The sequence below is a fragment of the Rhinoraja longicauda genome, chromosome 32 (assembly GCF_053455715.1).
Source record: "Rhinoraja longicauda isolate Sanriku21f chromosome 32, sRhiLon1.1, whole genome shotgun sequence".
Taxonomy (NCBI): Eukaryota; Metazoa; Chordata; class Chondrichthyes; order Rajiformes; family Arhynchobatidae; genus Rhinoraja; species Rhinoraja longicauda.
Window position 1 is genome coordinate 10,877,687 of NC_135984.1, and position 22,444 is coordinate 10,900,130.

The 22,444-nt window shown below is 41.1% G+C and overlaps 1 protein-coding gene across 3 annotated transcripts in view; it reads right to left on the bottom strand.

Moving 5' to 3' along the window:
* Positions 1-22,444, bottom strand: part of LOC144608662 (dixin-like) — an 86,364-nt gene that overhangs the window by 48,247 nt on the left and 15,673 nt on the right. Inside the window, exons 1-3 of one of the 3 annotated variants that reach the window (XM_078426649.1) lie at positions 21,191-21,291; positions 1,537-1,666; positions 435-560 (exon numbers count right to left, since the gene is read on the bottom strand). In XM_078426649.1, the coding sequence (XP_078282775.1) occupies positions 435-560; positions 1,537-1,666; positions 21,191-21,250 (316 nt within the window). In that variant the 5' untranslated portion in view covers positions 21,251-21,291. Of the gene's footprint in view, positions 1-434; positions 561-1,536; positions 1,667-21,190; positions 21,292-22,444 lie in introns of those variants that run through there. The other 2 variants (XM_078426647.1, XM_078426648.1) reach the window with 2 other exon arrangements.

Below are 22,444 nucleotides of genomic sequence, written 5' to 3' on the forward strand. Positions count from 1 at the left end.
CTCAGTTAAATCCAGGGCAGGCCTGTTCATATTATACACCAGGTACCACTTACCCATTGTGCCCAAATGTGCTCGTCCACATTTGTGCCCGGCAAATGCAAATGCCCTTTAATTTTTTCATTCCTTCACTGTCTCGGTTCACGTCCTCCAAACACCTCCCCTTCCCAGAAAGTTCTTCTGAGCATTGCTGACCGCAGATCACCCCCAACCTCTCCATTTGCATCATCGTGGATGACCACTGTTTCGGCCACTTAGACTCGAGTCTTCGAGCCTAAACTTCTGACTCAATCCCCTTTAAATACCACTTCTGGCCAGCCCACTCCTGTACTCCTCTTCCAGTCACGACGGTTTTCTACATCTCTCTGAAGTGCCTTGGAACGTTCTTTTTTAAACCTTAAAGGCTTTACTATAAAGGGAAGTTGCTGCAGACTCACCACGAGCTGATGTCTGGTGCATACGAATCTTTTTGGAGGCTATGAACTGGAGCACTTTCTCCACATTGTCCTTCATTTCCTTCTGGCTGCGGGGGTTGAGGCAAACATCACTGAGTCGCTCACCCGCTTTACGACAGAATAAAGCAAAACAAATTATCATCAATAATAAAATTCACATATCAATGGCAATATTTTTTCATAACGTATATATATATATATATATGTAAAATATCTCAAGCCCCAGGCTTCTGACACAACCACCTGTTCTAACCTCCAAGTCAAACAAAAGATAACAGCCCGTGACACTTGCTTAAAAATGCCAACAGACATCTCTTCACAATAACAGAAGTCTGTCACATGCAATACTGTCAAAATTGTCCAAATCTCAATCTTCACATCGGATGGAGTCACAAGCTGAGATAAAGAACCGTACTTAAAATTAGCTTTATATTAATAAATATGCAATGTCAACTTTAAATGAAGACACGTTTTCTTGCACATTTTTAAAATATATCTACCAGATGTTTTGCCTTTTACTTTTTAATTACATATCCTACACTCATCTTGTTCTCAGATCTGAATCAATGTTGCTGTCATTTGGATTTCTCTCTGCTGCCTTGGTTTACTAAGCACTCGTCTTTGACAGCAGCTCACCTACAGTTAGTAATTTATTTGCCAAGGGAACTTCCCTCTCTTAAAAACTAACATTCCAATATTTCAAAATATTAAGTGCTGGAGTAACTCAGCGGCACAGGTCAGACCGGCTGAGTTACTCCAGCACTTTGTGTCTTTTTTTGTTTACCAGAATCTGCAGTTCCTTGTTTTCACCAAAATATTATATCCTCATGCTACTTGCAAACAATATTTTTGCACAAGTGGGAAAATGAATGGGAATATTCAATAACTCTTAATCCTTAATTCTTTAAGTGTGACAATTTCTTCCTGGTCTCCGTCATTGAAAACTTCTGGTTAGTAATTGTTCAAAAACCCATCACTGTAAATCCCAATGCAAGGACATGGTTATCAAAATATCTGGAATGTAAGACATAATTTAAAATGTTCCAAGTCGAGACACAGATGGACATAACTTGCATATACTGACCCACGATCTCCACAAGATGTGTCAGCACCACTCCATCCCGCAGGTCTTGCCGTAAGTCTTGCACTGGATTCAATCCAGGCTTTTTCTTCAATTGGGAGTTGACCCACACCACATAGGACTGCAACTGTTGCTGTGGTACAAGAAGGAGACATTTAATTTCTGACTGCAAGCAGCAGCTGAGAAAAGGAACCTTAATATTTTCAAAGCAATCATTTTAGTCTTAATAAGAAAAAACATCCTCGCTCCTAATGTCCCTCACCAATAATTTGTGCTCCCTCTATCTTCCTGTCTCCACCTATATCCTTCCTTCGTCCCGCCCCCCTGACATCAGTCTGAAGAAGGGTCTCGACCCGAAACATCACCCATTCCTTCTCACCTGAGATGCTGCCTGACCTGCTGAGTTACTCCAGCATTTTGTGAATAAATACCTTTGATTTGTACCAGCATCTGCAGTTATTGTCTTATAATTAAATTATTATCAGCGGAACTATGGAATCCTCTTTTCCAGCTTTCTTCTCCCTCCCTACAATCAGTCCAAAGAAGATTCTCGACCTGAAGCATCACCTATTCATGTTCTCCAGAGATGCTGCCTGACCCGCTGAACTACCCCAACTCTTTTGTTCTTTTGTGTATTAATCAGCATCAACAGTTGTTTGTTTCTAGACTATAATCCTGTTGGGCATCGCTGACAACACAAAATCCTCACCCTTCTCTTCCACCTGACTAGTCTGCCATATGACCTCTCCTCACCAGAATCCATCTATCATTTGCCAGTTCTTGCCCACCTCCACCTCTCTACCAGCTTTCTCCCCTCTGCTCCATTACTGAAGAATGGCCCCGTCCAGAAATGTCAAGCTCTCAGAAGTCAGATGGTGCTGGAGAAAGTTGCTTTAAGGTGAAACGAGGACATGCGCAAGAGTTGCAAACAAGGATATTAATGTTTGTCGATGAAAACCCAGTATGAGCTGGCAAAACTGAGACTTCTCTCATACTCTGCCACATGCAACACCAATCCTCTGTCAGTTCGTTTCACTGGCACACAACACAGCCTGGGAATTTCACCATTAGTATGTTTAAGACCATAAAACACCAGATTTAAGACCATAAAACACAGACTTGTTTTTAAAAAATTGCACTACAGAAGGTGTCATTGCTCTGATGAAATGGAAGGGTAAGATCAAATCATTAGACACTGGCAGACCAGAAAGGCTGGAACAGCAAACTGACAAATCAATCAGAACCAGAGCTGCAACGAGTGAATAGAAAAATCAAACTTGGCACTAAAATACTTCTTTACTCTCAAGTTATAAATGTCCCAGAAAAAATTATAGCAAAACTGTAAAGACCATAACAAGACCCGAATACATAGGAGAAAAAATAGGTTATTCAGCCCATCAAGTCTACTCCACCATTTGATTATGGCTGATCTATTTTACACTCTCAACCCCATTCTCTTGCCTTCTTCCCGTAACCTTTGAGACCCTTATTAATCAAGAACCTATCAATCTCTGCTGTAAAAATACTCAATGTCTTGGCATCCACAGCCATCCATGGCTATAAATTCCACAAATTCACCTCCCTCTGACGAAATAAATGTCCCTAAAATGAAGGTATGTCCCTTTGTTCTGCAATTGTGCACTCTCTGGTTTTAGACTCTCCTATTACTGGAAACATTATTTCCATATCAACTCTATCTAGGCCTTTCATTGTCCAGGTGCTGAACTGTTTAGAAACTTAACAATACAGCACAGGAACAGGCCCTACGGCACAAATTTCATTTTTGAATCTGATGTAAAAATGCAAAAGCTATTTTTATCTTCAACACCAAGCTGACAATGGTAAGGCTTTGAGTTTCAGGATTGAAGCCATCAACTTCCAGTAATTGTTCTTGAGCTGCGTTGAACATGGAACTGAGTCACTTGAATTGAAAAGGTAGATCAGATGATAAAGATAAAGGTAGTGGTTTCCTAGAGATGAAGATTTTTTTTTGCCCCCTCAGCATTCAGTCATTATTCTAGTCTTAATTGCCTACAGCAGTAATTTGTAGAACTGATAATTTGGAAAGTTGATAATCTTGTGCCACTCCATAGTATGGGTGGATCCAAATTCCTGAAGATGCTCTGTCTTTCATGATTATGCAGTGACACATCAGGTGGTGATCGAGAGTTTAAAAATTCAAGAAATGCAGAGCCTCATTCGTCTGTCGCACTATCAATAGATTTATATTGTACAGGTTATCCATAAAGCTTCAAAAGAAAGCTTTATTCATGGCCTGCGCTGTGTAACGTTTTGGTGGTGATATTGTCCTTTCATGCGATCATTTGGTAATTCTTATAGCGTTGAGAGACATTTGGGAAAATAGATCATGGTGAGGTAACAATTTGGGGCACATTTTTCATCAAAACTGTGGCTGCTGTGGCTTTGTATATAATTTCCTTAATTGGGTAAATTTGAAATAAACTTTCTCGCAGATGGATCGCCCGTCAAAGAAACTCACGTTAGTTTTCAGGGAAAATGGCTAACAATTTTCAAGATATATGAAGCTTTACTACAATTCAATGGCTGTAGTACCATGTGGAATTACTGGTAGTCACAAAATGCTGGAGTAACTCAGCGGGACAGGCAGCATCTCTGGAGAGAAGGAATGGGTGACGTTTCGGGTTGAGACCCTTCTTCAGGGGAGTGGGCGGGACAGAGATAGAATGTAGTCGGAGACAGTAAGACTGGTGGGAGAACTTGAAGGTGGAGGGGAAGGAGAGAGAGGGAACGCAAGGGCTATTTGAAGTTAGGTTGACAGAAAGGTTAGATTGGGAATGGGAGGGGCAGATAAGATGCTGAGCAACAGGGAGATCAGGTAGGTTGAGGCGGACTGAGCAGAGGTGTTCAGAGTAACGATCGCCAAGCCTGAGCTTGGTCTCGCCGATGTTCAGGAGTTGACACCTGGAACAGTAGATGAGGTTGGAGGAGGTGCAAATGAATCTCTGCCTCACCTGGAAAGACTGTCAGGGTCCTTGGATGGAGTCGAGGGGGGAGGTAAAGGGACAGATGTTGCATCGCATGCGGTTGCAGGGGAAAGTACCTGGGGAGGGGGTGGTTTGGGTGGGGAGGGATGAGTTGACCAGGGAGTTGCAGAGGGAACGGTCTCTGCGGAGAGCAGAAAGGGGTGGAGATGGGAAGATGTGGCCAGTAGTGGGATCCCGTTGGAGGTGGTGAAAATGTTGGAGGATTATATGCTCTATGCGACGGCTGATGGGGTGGAAGGTGAGGACAAGGGGGACTCTGTCCTTGTTACGAATGGTTGGAGGGGGAGCAAGAGCAGAGCTGCGGGATGTCGAGGAGACCCCAGTGAGAGCCTCATCTATAAAGGACGAGGGGAATCCCTGTGTCCTAAAGAATGAGGACATCTCCGATGACCTGGTATGGAAAACCTCATCCTGGGCGCAGATGTGGCGTAGACGGAGGAATTGGGAGTAGGGGATTACTGGTAGTGTTTGGCAGACATTTGCAGCTAGCTCTACAGTAACATCTCCTATTAATTGATTTTTGTGATCAAGATCTTGCAACATTTTATCCAATTTGTGACTATTCTGTGAGCTATTGTATATTCATCCCACACAGCAAGTTTACAATCTCTTGGAATTTTTTTCCTTTTCAGTTCCCCGATTTTATATGTTGGGGACTCTACAAGTGTCAAATTTGAAGGGAGTGTTAAAGCAGAATGTGCAGAACTTCCATCAAAAGTGTTGAAGCTATTCCTGGTGATGCCATGCCCAGGACAATCACCTTTTGTCTTTGAACTTTCGCCAAAAGTACATTAATGAGTAAAGTTTTCCCCATTCCACCAAAACAAATGATTCCTTGGTCATTGTGCACAGTCTCTGTAATAGTATCTAAGGCATTTCCTTGGCATCGCACCAATGTCTTTCTCTCAGATATATTCATCTAACATGTTTATATAATCTCCCGCGGAAACTCGGTGCAGAGATTTTCAATCTCTTTATGGTTCAGGTGGAACACAAGTACTTAGATCAGATTCAACCAAGTATTTAGTACCTCAAATATAGAGCTAATTTTTTTTAATATCCAATGAGAAAAAAAATAAGTTAAGGCCCCTCCCTTGGGCCTATGAAGGTGCAGTAACCATACCTATGCTGAACCTAAGTTGCATGCAAATTTTCAGATTTCTAGGTCGTTTCGTTACTGAGCTGTGTATGAAATAAACAGGGACAAGGACACATGCACACACAACATTCACCAGAATGTTACACTGACTAGAGAGTATTAGCTAAAAGCAAAATTGAGACAAACTTGGATCATTTGCTCTGGTGCATTGGAGGCTGTGAGGAGACCCGAAAGAAATGTATAAAATTATAAAAGGCATAGTTAGGATAGAGACTTTTCGCCAGGGGGGAATGTCAAATACTGGACGGTATAGATTTAAGGTGAGGGGAAAAGTTCAAAGGATATAGGGCTATTTATGAAGCATTTAAAACAAAACAGAGAGCAATAGGTGCCTGAAACATGCCGTGGAGGGGGAAGGGGAGGTGGGGGGGGGGGGGGGGGGGGGCATGGGTGGGAAGGGAAGAGGTGGAAGTAGATGCAATAGCAATGTTTAAAAGGCATTTAGACAGGCACACGAACAGACAAGAAAGAGATTAGTTAAAAGCAGATGGGATTAGTTAAAATTGGCACAAACATTGTGAGCTGAAGGGCCTGTTCCTGTACTGTTCTTTCATTCTTACAATGCCCTACAATACTCCATGATTTTTCATATGACAATGATGTTTATTATTTTGAATTGAATTTGAGACAAATAAGTGTGATTTCAAAATAACCAAATCAAAAGAGAATCCCAGCAATATTGCCTCAAACCTCAAGAATTGATCTGGATAAAGATTTCATCATTTTCTGATGAGAAATTAAAATTCAGCTCCTGTTGGGAGTAATGGTACGTCCTTACTAGGCATAACTTCAAATTGCCCTGTTGTTTGCATACTGAGTTATGCGCAGAAAACTTAGACATTAAAATGTTTATTATAAATCTTTACATATATAAACATTTCCATATTATTTTTTAAACACAAGATGAATTTGGCATGACGTTTTGGAGGAAGAGACCCTCAGAGCAGATGGAGCTTCCATGGGAATTATTGTCATAGCATTCTACATATTTTCCAATGACTGCACACCAGAAATATAAACCACCCTGTGCACCATGTGTGTTAGTATACTTTGATTTCCTGTACAATAACGGATTAGTGAATCCACATTTCTCGTGTGCAACTGCTGCCAGAAATCCTAGACGACACAGCCGTGCTTACTGAGTCACATCAGTTTCCACATGCCTCACCATCCATAAGCCAGCCATTATTTGGTTAAAAAAAAAGAAACATCCTTGTCATAAAAATGTGCGCATTATGTGAGGAGCATTTTGAAACGGCCTTTCATAGCATTGTTCATGAATTAGCGGTACAGCTCGAGAGCAGTTCCTGCATCTGACAGCTGCCAACATTACTGGAGTCACTCCAGTAAAATCCAGGCTAACCGACAATGCTACACGGCTCAGAGTGGCCCGTTCCCCCCCCACCCCCACCCCCACCCCCACCCCCACCCCCACACAAATGACCATATGGAGACTCCCCCCCATCAGGGCCTCAATGAGAAATATAATACCAGCACCATTCATTCCACATTACACCCAATAGGGCCGTCTGGCTGGTCTTAATGTGTACTGAGCACAGCCAGCTTCCTTTGAAAGCTGGTGGTCTCTGTGAAAATCGAGAGATTGATTTTCACTGATGTACACTGAGCTTATCATTACTGTTCTGCATTATGCCCTATCTGCAGGGATCACCCGGATTTAGCAAGTCCATATTATGGTTCTTCCAATTTACTTCCCTCCTTAGTCTCAGCAGCCCGACAGCCTGCCCTTGAAACCTCATTCTTTTAACAGACAGCTGTCCATGCGGCATTCACTAATTTGTCTGCACATATCCACTTCTCTCTGGCACCCTGCTTCAGGAATCTAGTTCCAACTTATTTTAGTTTGGTTTAGTTTATTATTGACACATCTACCTTGTCACATCCACCGAGGTACAGTGAAAAGCTTTTGTTTACTTGCTACCCAGTCATTAAAAAAAACTATAAATGAATGCAATCAAGCCGTGCACAGATAAAGGTATAACATTTAGATCGATATATAACACTGAAAAAGATGATGACAATAAAACACACTTGACTCTTGGTCCTTGGCTACACAGTCGTGAGTGTATAATATAGTATAATGGGGAATATAATAGGGGGCTGAGAAAGCATCCTTGGGAAGGTAGACACAAAATGCTGGAGTAACTCAGGGTCTCGACCCAAAACGTCACCCATTCCTTCTCTGCCTGACTCGCTGAGTTACTCCAGCATTTTGTGTCTACCTTCGATTTAAACTAGCATCTGCAGGTTTTTTTTCTACACATCTTGGGGGCACCAATGTTGACTTCAGTAGAACTGACGTTCAGACACATACTGCGTTGCACATGTACAAGGATAAAATTCTACTTCAATAGATTCAACAATCTGACCTGTGCGCACTTTGGAATTCCCTCCATAAACTGCACAGCCTCTGCAGCATCACCATCCCCTCCACTCCCACAACCAGCTTCCTTTAAAGCTTTCCTTCAGACCAAATTTCTGTCCCATATATTCCCTTATTTTTCCCCTCAGCTGACTTTTCTGTGCAGCATGAAAAGCATTTTCACTTTTAAAATGTAAAATGAATGTGTGGTTGTATCCAAAGGTTCCCACAGTTAATTTTTAGTCACATGTGGATAGCTTACAGCACAAAATAAATTGTTCTGAATATCTATTTCCCGTGATTCAACATTGCTTGTATGCTTAGAGCTGAAATTCTAAAAGCACATCTGTGAATTTATAGGGCAAGTGTCTCCTGGGGTTCCTGGAGTGCTTATTTCTGCTTCTTTTGGTAATTATGCCCAGGAAGCTGGCAGATGTTCCAATGGTTGGAAGCACATGGGCAAAACAAGATTGAAGCAAACAGACCAGACTGCCCCAAGGTTAGGTCAGTGGTGAATTAGTGGCTGTCGGTCAGGATACCAATTCGCTCACATTAGTGCCCTCACTCCAGATAGCTTCCATGTTAGGAGGTGCTTACATGGGGATATCAGGAGAGAGCAGCATTCCACGAGTTGCTGTATCCCCATACAATGTCAAAACCTCACAACACAATGTGGCACCCAAAAGAGGGCTATTGAGAAGGCTGGGGGTATCTGTGAATCTGTACCTCATCAACACAAGGTTAACACCATGGACAAATTGACATTTAGGGTTCTACAATGAGACTCAACTTCTTCACACATAGTGAAAAGAGTCAATTAGAAACTCTGCACCTGCTAGCTGACATATGGTGAAAATAGTGCTCAATGTTGAAGCATTTCCAGTTAAAGAGGCTGCTGATGTTCATCAGCTCGGCTCAAACATGTAAACTGAAAATTGGTTTAGAGTATATATGAAAGCACAAAATAGTATATGGACAGAGGAAGCTGTTTGGACTATCAAGTCCATGTTAGCTTTATGCAAGAGTACTCCAGCTTGCCCCACATTCCACTGCCCTGTCTCCCGAATGGTAGGAATTCTTTCCATTCAGATGTCTACACAGCATTCTTCAGAACACTACAATTAAGTCTGTTTCTGCCTGCCACTAAACCTAACAGTGGATTCCAGTCCCTGAGTTAAAAAAAACATTTTCCTCGTGTCATTTTTGGTTCCTTTCCCAACCATTTTCATTTTAGGCCACCTGGTTCTTGATTCTTGGTATTGGATGTTGGTATTGGTTTATTATTGTCAAGTTCATTGAGAAAAGCATTGCGCGCTAACCAGTCAATCATTCACAAAATGCTGGAGTAACTCAGCAGGTCAGGAGAGAAGGAATGGGTGACGTTTCGGGTCGAGAGCCTTCCTCAGACTGATGTCAGGGGGGCGGGACAAAGGAAGGATATAGGTGGAGACAGGAAGACAGTGGGAGATCTGGGAAGGGGAAGGGGAAGAGAGGGACAGAGGAACTATCTAAAGTTGGAGAAGTCAATGTTCATACCGCTGGGCTGCAAGCTGCCCAGGCAAAATATGAGGTGCTGTTCCTCCAATTTCCGGTGGGCCTCACCATGGCACTGGAGGAGGCCCATGACAGAAAGGTCAGACTGGGAGTGGGAGGGGGAGTTGAAGTGCTCAGTCACCGGGAGATCAGGTTGGTTAAGGCGGACTGAGCGAAGGTGTTGAGCAAAGTGATCGCCGAGCCTGCGTTTGGTTTCGCCGATGTAAAGAAGTTGACATCTAGAGCAGCGGATGCAATAGATGAGGTTGGAGGAGGTGCAGGTGACATCTAGAGCAGCGGATGCAATAGATGAGGTTGGAGGAGGTGCAGGTGGGTCAACTAGTCAATCATACTACACGAGCACAATCAAGCCATACACGTGTACAACAGGCAGTGCAAAGAGAAAAATACCAGAGTTCAGAATATAGTGTTGCAGTATTATAGCATTACAGTTAAAGGGACAAAGTGCAAGGTCCACAATGAGGTAGGTTGGAAGACTAGAAGGATGGAACTACACCTTAGTTTATGGGAGGGCTGTTCAGTGGTCTGATAGTCTCCTTCTGACAGTAAAAATCACTTCACTGCTTTAGTTCTACATAGTTCTATACCACTCATGATTTTAAATATCTCTATCAGATCTCCTTGCAAACCTTGTAGGGATTTTAATAAATCCCTCCTGCCACCGCTTTGAAGCCTTTACACCTTCCACGAGGAGCAGTGTCCAGAAGTGGACACACTGCTCCATCTGCAGCAGAAACAGTGCTTCATAACCCAAATACATGGAAAAACAAAAGCTAGCACACTGGTTAATCAGAATTGAATGAAATGTTTAGAGATTAATCACAGGCACAGAAGAGTATATACCACTGTGATTTCAGCACCTTGGGAACACAGATGCCAGCTATGGAACTCCACCAATTCCTTGGTTTAATAACATGGATTGTACTGTCAGATATATATCTTTTAAATTTCCCTGCTTTAAACTATAGAAACCATAGTGTACAGGCATATTTGACATTTAGTTTATCATCATTCCATTTCTGAACACAATGAATTTGATAATGTTGGCAATAAAGTTCTGCTGAAAGGAACAATTTGCCCAGGTCATAACAGTGATTTCATAATATAAATCTCAAACATTTTTATTTTTGTACTGCAGGCAAGTTGTAGGCCCCAGTTCTGTCCTCTGGAAAGAAAATAGCTGTCGCTTCTGCCTGCAATACATGAATAATCACAATTCAAAGATAGCAGGAGTTTGCTGAAGGGAACATGGGAAAGGAGAGCGTGGCTGGACAACTGCTTTAAATTTAATAACAATTTAAATGAAAAGATAGGGAAATATAAAGGAATATTAGGCAGGGAGAGAGAGGAGGCTAAATGAGCAGTGAGCAGTACGAGCATGGAGAGAGAAGCAACAGTTATCAGAGGACTTGAACGTGCATGTAGAATCAGAGGCCTTTACTTTGATTTCCTACTTGGAAAGATTTGTTTCCTCTCTAAGGATTGGGATACACGCTATCTCTCCAATCAAGAATGATGATTTAGAAACTCTGTAGTTAACCTCACTTCATTCCAGCTACATTCTTGCTTTGCATCCAGTGAAACCAGCATTTGATCTACAGTCAAACAAATTAATGTAGACACTTGCAGATTCCTTTTTGCGTTTCAGATATAAGTATGTTATTATTGTGCAGCACTGGCATGAAACAGGAATACAAAACAAAGCATAGGAGTAATCTTACCTGGAGGTCGCAAAAGATTCAGATTACAACAAAACTTCTCCTGTAGGTTAATAATGTGAATGATAATGTTGGATATCTATCTTAGTAATTTAAACTTTAGGGACTAGGGAGGTGGTTTATGGACCCGTGCAAGTTATATCCCTCTCTCCTTTAGTGGAGCCTGACCTGCTTGACATGTCCAGCAGCCTTGAATTTCACCACGCTTGCATTCCTCAATCTATGTTCTCACTCTCCAGCTGCCCTTTTCCATCGTTTTCTTTACCATACCACTGTTTTCTCTTCCCGTTAACCTATCGACTAGTTGCAGATTTTCCCCACAGTAACCTGGACCCAGGGAAGCTCCGTTTATCCTGTTCACACCCTTCCGTGCAACTTGATACTTTGTCTCCTTCCCAGTTCTGGCAAGTCTTTACCTGAAATGTTGATTCTGTTTCTCCTTCCACGGATGCTGCCTGGTCTGCTGAGAGGTCCCAGCATGGTGAATTTAGATACACTAGCCACGGGACAAAAAGGCCACAGGAACTATGTATGTGATAGCAATCAGAGCAAAAATATCCCAAGCACTTCACAGGAGCATTACCGCATTTTAAAAATATTAATGCAGATCCGCATGAGGAGAACTAAGGGCAGATGCATGGTCAGAAACATAAATTTTATGAACTATCTTAAAGGAAGAAGAGAGAATTCCAGCGCTTCAGGCTGGAAGCACAGCTGCTAAGATTAAATATGGATCTAAACAGGAGGCAATGATCCATGAAGGTGCAGAGCAAGGGAAGAGTACAGAGAGTGGGAAGATGGATTTAAATCAAGGAAACAAAATTGTCAACTCAAATTCTAAAATTGAGTTGTTTAACTCTACCAAAGAGTACCGGACAATGGGATGACAGATTCTGTGCAATATGGTTGAGATAATTCAAATGCGGGTCATGTTGGAAATTGGTGATCTTGCAATAGCTGGAATGTGCCACATTAAGTTCATATTCCAGGAAACAGGACACCATGTTTAGACATCAGTGGCAAAGAGAAAGAACATGATAAATTCCCCATTTTAATTGAAGTAGGAAATATTGTACATCCCCTTGTTTGAAGTGCTGTTTATTTTCTTATGTAATCAAAGGCACATAAGAGCTGTGCCTTTTGAGCTATGTCTTTCTTTGGGCAACCTCCCAGATTCACAGCCCTCTGAGACTGAAGGAAAAGAGAAGCGTGAAAAACTAGAGAGAATTGATGTTCCAAAACAGAGGATTCATATAGCACACTGAAAGCTGGTTACAATGCCATCTGCTCATTTTACTGACCATGTCTTAAGGATTATAAAATGTATTGGTTATATAAGCCTGTCAAATTATATTCTAAAACTAAATGGCAAAACACACATGATGTAGTTAAAGCTAGCTAAAGTTCATCTTTAATGCACTGGGCCATGATGGTTCATTAATGATCAGTAGTTCTGTATATGACATGTTGTGAAACCGCTGCTAATGCTGATTCACAGCAAAATGAAGATTTAATCCAACACTCACTTTTTAATAAATCCAACTCTGAACTACATTAAAAAACATTAGACCATCAATAAATAATCTTCACAAGCAAGGCTTAAATGTCATGAATTATTGAGTCTGTGCCACTATTCTATCTGTCTATACAAGATGCATTTACCACATTTGGTTCATAATCTTTTTTTACAAGGTGGTGTAAACTCAGCAGATCAGGCAGCATGTTCTCCAGCGATGCTGCCTGATCCGCTGAGTTATCCCAGCACTTTGTGTCATTTTGTGTAAACCAGCATCTGCAGTTCCTTGTTTCTACTGGTTTGATGATTCTTTTGTGAGAGTCTCTGCCTCCACTACCACCTCCTCCGACAGGCATTCCAGATTCCAAGGCCCCTCTCAGATCCCCTCTAAACCTCCTACCTCTCACCTTAAACCTATGCACCCTTGGACACCCCCACCATGAGAAAGGATTCTTACTATCTAGCCCATATATCCTCCCCCTTATAATTTCCTATACCTTTGTCAGGTCTCTCTACTCAGCCTCATCTGCTCCAGGGAAAACAAACCCAGCCTTTCCAATCTTTCTTAACTGAAGTGTTTTGATTCAGGCAATATCCAGGTGAATCTCCTCTGCAGCCACTCCAGTACAATCACATCCTCCCAATAATGTGGCAACCAGAACTGCACAATACTCCAACTGTGGCCAAACCAGTGTTCTGTAAAGCTGTAACATAACATCCCTGCACTTATATTTTGTGATGAAGTTGATGAAGGCATGCATGCCATATGTTTTATTTGCCATCCTATCTGCACATTCTGCTACTTTTAAGGACTTATGAACTGGTATCCCAAAGACCCTCTGTTCACCAACACTCCCAGGGCCCTACCATTTACTGTGCATGTCTGACTCTAATTTGACTGGCCAAAATCCATCACCTCCCACTCCTCAGAATTAATTCCATCTAGCAATGCTCTGTCCAACTTTCCAGCTGAAAAATATCAAGCTGTACCCAAGACAATTTTTTTTTCCAACCACAAGACCACAAACTTTTGCATTATCTGCAAAATTACTAATTATACCTGCTACAATCACATCTAAATCATTATAGACAAACCAAGGAACTGTAGATGCTGGTTTACATACATTAATGTTTCCAACAAATCATGCTGATATCACAAATCAAGGAATCCCGCACCATATGCCACACAAGAGAGACTGCGATGCTGGAGTCAAAAGGGCAAAAAACAAAGTTCTGGAGGAACTCAGCGAGTCAGGCGGCATCTATGGAGAGAAATAGATAAATTATGTTCCGGGACGAAACCCTTCTTCAGATTGACCATTTCCCATCAATGGTCTGCACATATTTACTGCACTGTCTTCATTAATACAATGTAAATGATACACAGTGCACCCTTCATTCTCTGTGTGCTACAACTGAACAGACATTGGTAAGCCCACATTTGGAGTACTGTGTAGAATTGTCATCACCCTGCTAGAAGAAGACTGTTGTTAAAATGGAAAGGGTGCGGGAAAGATTTATGAAGATGTTACCAGTTATGAAAGGATTGAAATAGGAGAGGTGGACAGGCTGGGTCATTTTTCCTTGGAGTGAAGGAGGCTGCAATGACACCTTATAGAGGTATATACAATCATGAGGGAAGCAGATAGGGTGAATAGCCACAGTCATTTTCCCAGGATAGGAGAGTCTAAAACTAGAGGGCAGAGATTTACAGTAAGAGGGGCAAGGTTTAAAAGAGACTTGAGGCACATTTTATTCACACAGAGGGTGGCGGATGCATGGAACAAGCTTCACGAGGAAGTGGGAGAGACAGGTATAATTACGATATGATACTACGATAAAACTTTATTCATCCCCGGAGGGAAATTAGTCATTACGACATTTAAAAAACATTTGCTCAGGTGCATAGATAGGAAATGTTTGGTGGGATTTTGGCCAGGCACAGGCAAGCCAGACTAGTTCAGTTAGGCAGCTAACCAAACTAGTCCAGTTTGGATTAATTGAATTGTAGAGCCTGTTGTATAGCTCTATAGCTAATATATTTAGTTAACTCTTCAAAATATGCAATCAAATTTATAAGACTGGGTTTCCCATAAACAGAGGGAATTGATTATCTGTTATCAATCCCTGTTTCCAAGTGTAAATAAATACTCTCCTTTCGATCCTCCCGTTTACGCACTAAAAATTTGTGAAAGACCCTTTATAAATTGCACAATCCATCCCTGTATCACAATGGTTTGCTCAGTTGTCATCAACATGGCTAGCTGGCACGGAATATTCACTTTGTTACTGGAGCAGCTTCTGGTGATCATCGATACAAGATGCCTGCTATGAAGCTGCTTTTATTTGGCATTGATAAAGGTAGAGTAGAGCTCTGTCAGGTCCACCAGTCTCCATCAAGCACAAGCAGAATGAAGCAACCATTAATCATCAGCTATCATTATGTTCCTCACTGCACATACCCAAACAATTTCATATCCATAAAGAGCTGTTTTATTGATTAAAACAAGCTGATAAGTGTTCGACTTCCTTCCTTTACAACATCTGGCAATCAAGAGACTGCCCGAGGGATTGGGGGAGGCAGGTACTCTTGACAATATTTATGTATATATATATATATGAGCACGAGTCAAGACAATGAAAGCTACAACTTACAAACAAGGCTCTTACAAACTCCTAGAGATGCACCATAGCAACCCATATTGTCGTGTTGAATCACAGATTGATTGCGGAACAGCTCTGCCCAAGATCGCAATAAATTGCAGAGAGTTGTGGATGTAGCCCAGTCTATCACACAGACCAAACTTCCCAGCATTGACTCCATTTACACCATGTTGCCTCAGAAAAGCCGCCAACATAATCAAAGATTCATCCCACCCTGCCATTCCTTCTTCACCCTGCTCCCATCCGGCAAAAGGTACAGAGCCTTAAAAGCGCACACCACCAGACTCAGGAACAGCTTCCTTCCCTCTGTTATCCGGCTTCTGAACAGTCCTTCCATAAGCTAGGGTACGGTTTGATTCACCTCTACCCAATTAAGGACATTGGGTTTTGTCAAACGAACTGATGCACTACAATGCTGAGAACTATATTCTACACTCTGTGTCTTCCCCTTTGCTCTATCTATTGCCCTTGAGTTTGAACTAATTGCATCCAAGTATGGCATATCTAATCTGTTTGGATAGCATGCAAAACAATGCTTTTCATGCACCTCAGTACATGTGACAATAATAAATCTAAACCTACAACCCAAATGCTGACAAATAGGATATGTACTTGTCGGTTGGCAGGGACATGATGGGCCATGGCTATCACTTTTGGTGACTGTAACCAAACATATTTTCTAAACGATCTTATTCTTGTGGGCCACTCTTGGCTTTACTAACTATACACAGGTCATTTGGTGTCATCCTCACAGATTGTTCACCACATTCAAACATTGTTTTGATGCAGGGAGGGTGGAGGGTGGGGTGTGTCTGATAGGGCAAATCTGGGATACGTTGTAAACAAGGTTATCTGGTCAATGAGTGATTGTGGGTGGTTGAGAGTGAGGACCAGGAAGGATGTGGGAGTGGTGGAATGAGAGCAGACATGCTTAGTTTTACCCCATCAGAGGCACCCCCACCACCCCAGCCAGACCTGCCCGGCTTGTCTGCTTGCTCTGCATTTCACAACTCCCACATCCTTTGTCCATGTTCTTACTCTCACTGCTCCCTGGATCTGGCCACATAAACTTCAAAGAGCCAAGTGACTACATTTATCAGGTTATACTTAAATCCAGATTCCAGAGTTGCAAGTTTAGCGTCTAAGAACAACATACTCTCTCCTCAATATGTGTAAGTGAGAGGGGAAAGATTTAATAGGAACCAAGGCCAACTTTTTCACAGAGAGTGGTAGGTATATGGAACAAGCTGCCAGAGGAGGCAGATTCAATAACAACATTAAAAGACAGTTGGACAAGTACAAGGTCTGAAGAAGGGTCTCGACCCAAAACGTCACCCATTCCTTCTCTCCCGAGATGCTGCCTGACCTGCTGAGTTACACCAGCATTTTGTGGACAAGTACAAGGGTGAGAAGGGTTTTGAGGGATGCGGGACAGGCACAGGTAAATGGGACTAGCTTAGATGGTCACCTTGGTTGGCATGGACGAGTTAGGCCGGAGGGCCTATTTCCATAGTGTATGACTACGTCTCAAACCAACAATTCTCTTTTTGAATGAGAACTGATGAATGAAAGAAATAGTTTATTCAGGTAAGGAATTCCCATTTAAAACTCTGTGTAGAATGTATGAAGTAGACCGATTATAAGGTTTTCCTGATATTCAGCCAAACATGATGTCTGGGTGTCTGCAACCCTCCAATTCTGGCTTCTTATGCACTTTTAAAATGCTCAGCACTGGGTAATCATGCTGAAAATATTCCTCTGCAACTCTCTACCATGTCATCTCTCCATCGTTAAAGCCTGCTCTTTGCTCAAACATTTTATCACACACCCTGAAACCACTCCCAGACTCAGTGTCAATATTTTAGATTTTAGATATACAGCGTGGAAGCAGACCCTTCGGCCGAGTCCACACCGACTAGCAATTACCTTGTACACTAGCACTATCCCACACAATCAGGACAATTTACAATTTTACCAAAATCAATTAACCTAGTCGTTGGATTGCAGGAGGAAACTGGAACAAACCCAAGTAGTCACTGGGAGAACGTACAAACTCCTTTCAGACAGCACCTGAGGTCAGGATGAAGCACGAGTCTCTGGCGCTGTAAGGCATCAACTCCACCGCTGCGCCACTGTGCCGGATGGCATTTTGTTTGATATGATTTTACTTAAGCTTGAGAATTTTTCATTATATTAAAGAAGCTATATACAACAGTAGCATATTTACAGATCATTATTAAAATGTAACCAACCAACTGTGAAGTTATTATAGTGTGATGGAGGCCTAAGTTTTAAATTAAAAATGATGTGAAGATTAACAAAAGAAAAATTCCACCATTGTTTCCACATCCCTTGAAGGTCTTGCTCTCCTCATCTCAATACTCCCCACCAAAGAGTCATATAAAGTTGCTAAAGTACTAAGCCTGAGGATTGAGGGAAGTTATGAATTCAGTTAAAAGCACAAGACAGTGGTTAAATGAAGAAAAATAGACTACATCAGAGAACTTACAAGGAACATAAAAGCAGACTGTAAAAGCTTGTAAAAGAATATTAAAAAATTAGTGAAGGCAAATACTGTATAAGCACCGTACAGTTTGAAACAGGAGAATCACGAGGAACAAAGAAATGGCAGTACAATTAACCACTATCTTGGTTTGTAAAGGAAAAACTAAAATTTATTAGCATTGGAATCAAAATGCTAATCAATCATATTTAGCATCCAGATGGATGTCTACTGCAAAGTTTGAAAATGGGGGGCCGAATCACTGTATGTCTCTAGGACTTAATGATAAATTCAGGTTTTCTAGAAATTTCACTGTTAGCTTCTGTTTTCTCCCCATTACTGACACGTATTATTTCCCCATCCAACATCACTAAATTGATTCCTCTGGTGATCATCACTTTGCTGTATGTGAAACCTCGTTGCATGGTAACTAGCTGTCATGTTTCCAACATTGAAAAGTGACCATACTTCAAAAGTACCTCACTGTCTGTAAAGGTTTAGGGGCATCCCTAACCTATGAATTGGGTTATCCAAATGCAGTATTTTACTTTCTTTCAACACTTGGTAAAGGAAACAATGCAGGGATAAGGGCAAAATAAAGGATAGGGGTGAATTGGATAGCTCTTTACCTTGACACAGACTTGATGGGTTGAAATGCTTCCTTCCATGCTCTGTGATTCTAATCCATGACCAGCAATCTAGCGCTGCGCCAGTTAAAATCAGCACAGAGGGAATGGGCTCGTGGCTTTAGGAGTACAGTGCTTCCTCTCTCCCTCTCACCCCTCTCGAAATAACACTAATTTGACTGCTGCCCAAAAATAAAAAGCTGTGGGGTCAGAATAGCACAGCTACTTACAACAATAATCCCTTTTGTTTTCAACTAGAGTTTTTGTTTTTACAGAAATTAACTTTGAGGAGGATATCAGCTTGAAAGCTTTTTAAGCTCTGTGTAATGCACTCACATGGGACTCCTTAAAAATGTATTGAAATAGGGCTATTAAATTACTTACATTCATCTCCGAGTTGGGCTCGTTCCTATAGATCAGTAGGCAAGTGACATGTGGTTTTAATTTAAAAAGCTCTGTAACTTAAATACTTTTCGCCCAATAGAAAGGAAAACTAAAAATTCCACACATGAAAAGCACAGATCCTGCCCAGAGGCAATCTTTTGGTTGAGAATGTTGTTCTCTAAGTTCCACTGCCAACTGTGCTCATCAGAAATTGAGCTGTAATAAATGTAATGCCAATAATTCCCAGTCACACAGAGCCAAATTGTTGAGCACAAGTTTACTCAGTTGACCACATTTTAATTCTGTTAGGCTGCAGCTCAATGGTGGGACTCACAACTTCATGTCAGAAGGATTGGGTTTGGATTCAAGTCCTATTGACAGACCTGAGTATATAATATAAGATGACGTCTCAATGCACTACTAAAAAAAGAGATACAGAGTTGGGCATGCCATCTCCTGAAACCACATTAAACCAAAGTCTAGTCTGCACCCTCAAGTGGAAATCATAAAGTCCAGAGCACAATTGTGTTGAGGAGCGACCAGGTTTTCCCTTTATCTTGGTCAACAATTAACCCACAGGCAAGAGACAACAAATGATTTGCCCATTTATGTCAATTATGTTTTTTTAAAGCATGCTGCATACAGGTCAGCTGCCACCATTACTACATAAAAATGGCTACATTACACAAGTAAACAACTTTGGAACACCTTTAAGTGATAAAGGACCTGCAGAGGATTTTTCTTTGCTTTTCAAAGATAAATTTAGTTTTAGTAACTTTCGCTACATGACTTCTATGACATACTTTACAGATTCATTTGAATGGAAACAAATTGAATCAAGTTATTAATATATACAAATTCAAATTACATTCAAAAAAGGGTCTTTGACTAAGTATTAGGTTTCCTTTCTACAGATCCGCCTGATTTGCTGCGTTTCCAGAATCTTTACTTTTTTATTTCATGTTACTTTTTAATCAAATCTATTTTTTTGCCTCAGACATTCAGTATAATCAAATACTAAACATGTGTAAGTGGTATTGGTATTGGTGGTATTGGTGATAGTTTATTATTGTCATATGCACCAAGTTACAGTGAAAAGCTTTGTTTACGTGCAATCCAAATCATACCATGAGAACAATATATCAAAAGATTTAGGATCTGATGCTATTTGCCCACAAGTAAGCAAAATTAATCATTCATTTAAAGAATTTAAAGTAAAACAACCTGACCATGCCTCGCAACTCCAAAATAAAGTAACAGTTATAGTCTTATCTGACAATCATCACTTATTTTACAACAATGAGTTTGTTATTAACAGCTTTAAAATTTACAATTTGTACCATGTTTTATAGAGGCTCTGACAAAATTTCACTCAACAAGAAAAATAATTTTCTAAAGAAAACTCTTATTTGTGTTTTTTCTTGGCATTATGGCAAATCCTCTTAGATACTACCATTACATAAAATGCCTCTGCTTTGTTGGGGAGGGTGTACTATAATGACGCCAATGGCATCATCCAACACCAAACACATTTTGTGTTTCTGAAACAATCATAATTTATGGAACAACAAATAATTCAAAATTCTGAGATTTTTAAATTCTCTTAATTGTTAGCACCTATGACAATTTTCCATTAAAAAAAACTTTAATTTCAAACTAAAAAGATCATGGTGTGAGATTTCCCCTCCCCTCCTCTACTCTCCCAATACTGACAAAACTTTCTTTGAAGATGAATTATTTTCTCTGAACAAATTTGTTTTTATTAATACAAAAAATACTGATAATACAGTAGCTAAATTAACACAAAATCCTGTAATAATGCAACAAGAAACAAACGTAACTCATGACAAAATGTGATCAGTAAAACACTCATTCACAGAGCAGCATGTTTAAGACTAAATTTCAGCACATTGATGTAACATGGTCTACGTAATCACTTCCACATGTCAACAACGTAAAGAATTAGAACTCAGAAATCCTTCTCATTGAAAGAACACTTTCACCCCCTTTACGAAACAACTGAACAGGGAATCCTTATGTGCTCTCTACAGAAGCAGCTGTTATATGTGAACCGCTTGCTCGAGGCCAACACATGTCCCAGTCATTACTTTCAGTATTATTTACCTCTGTGAATCCCTCTTGCAGAACATCCAGCATATTTCCTTTGGCAAAGCAAGCGATCATTTTATTCAGTTCCAGTGACTAACAGGTCCTGGATAAAGGACCAACAAAAGAAGATTTTTCTTCCAAAAAAAATCTATTAAGCGACCACACAAGGGCAGTTCCTTCTGATCCTGTGTGTTCAGTCCGTTACCTTCATTTTAAACAGGATGAGAGTATCAGAATACAGTGTAGAAAAGTGGGAACAAAACTGAGCATGCTCAACAGGCAACCAGTCACATTGAGGAGGGTTCGGTATGACATCGTGGTCATGCCGACCGTTCACCACAGGATGAGAAGGTGGGCAATCGAGAAAGGCAACCTCAAACGTAGATGGGAGGTTCCAAACATTATAAATAAACCCAGTAGAGTGAAACTAACAAAGCAAACAAATACTATCTGCTGTTACCGCACGTCAACCATAAGAGGACAAAGGATGTTAATCATATATGAACGACAACATTTGGTTTCAAAATGAGTGAGTTATCCGAATTCACCATGCTTCAGCTGCATGTAAACATGAGTGTCTTCGTTCACTTTACACCAACTATCTTCAAACTCTTTTAAAAATTACACACGGAGCTGACAAACTGACTGGTTGCATCACAGCCTGGTTCGGTAACACGAACACCCAGTAACAAAGGAGTTTACAAAGAGCGGTAGACACTGCCTGGTCCATCACAGGTACTGGCCTCTCCACCATCGAAGTGGTCTATTAGAAGCTCTGCCTCAAAAACGCCACAAGTATCATCAAAGACCCACACCTCCCTGGCCACACTGCTCGCTGCTACCATCGGGAAGAGGGTCCAGGATCCTGAAAACTGTGAACTCCAGGTTCAAGAACAGCTTCTTCCCAGCAACCATATCAACTATGATCTGCTGTGAATTCTGTCTCTGGTTGCACTACATACTTCATTTTGCACTTTTGTGGTTACCTCGCATGACAATTATTAATTTATCATGTTATTGATTATTATATTTATTTGTGTGACATTGCTTAAATGAGCTTGTTAAGCTGCAACAAGTTAGAACTTCATTGTTCTGTTGCCGACACATATGACAATTAAACACTCTTCACTCTTGACTCGCTCTTTTGAAACTGGGCCAGCAGCAGATGGTGAGTGAACTCACCTCAGGGATAAACCTACCAGATCGCATATCCCTGTTGCAGCTTTAACTCGTGACTGCATAGTCCTTATGGAAACTTAGGGAGAGAGT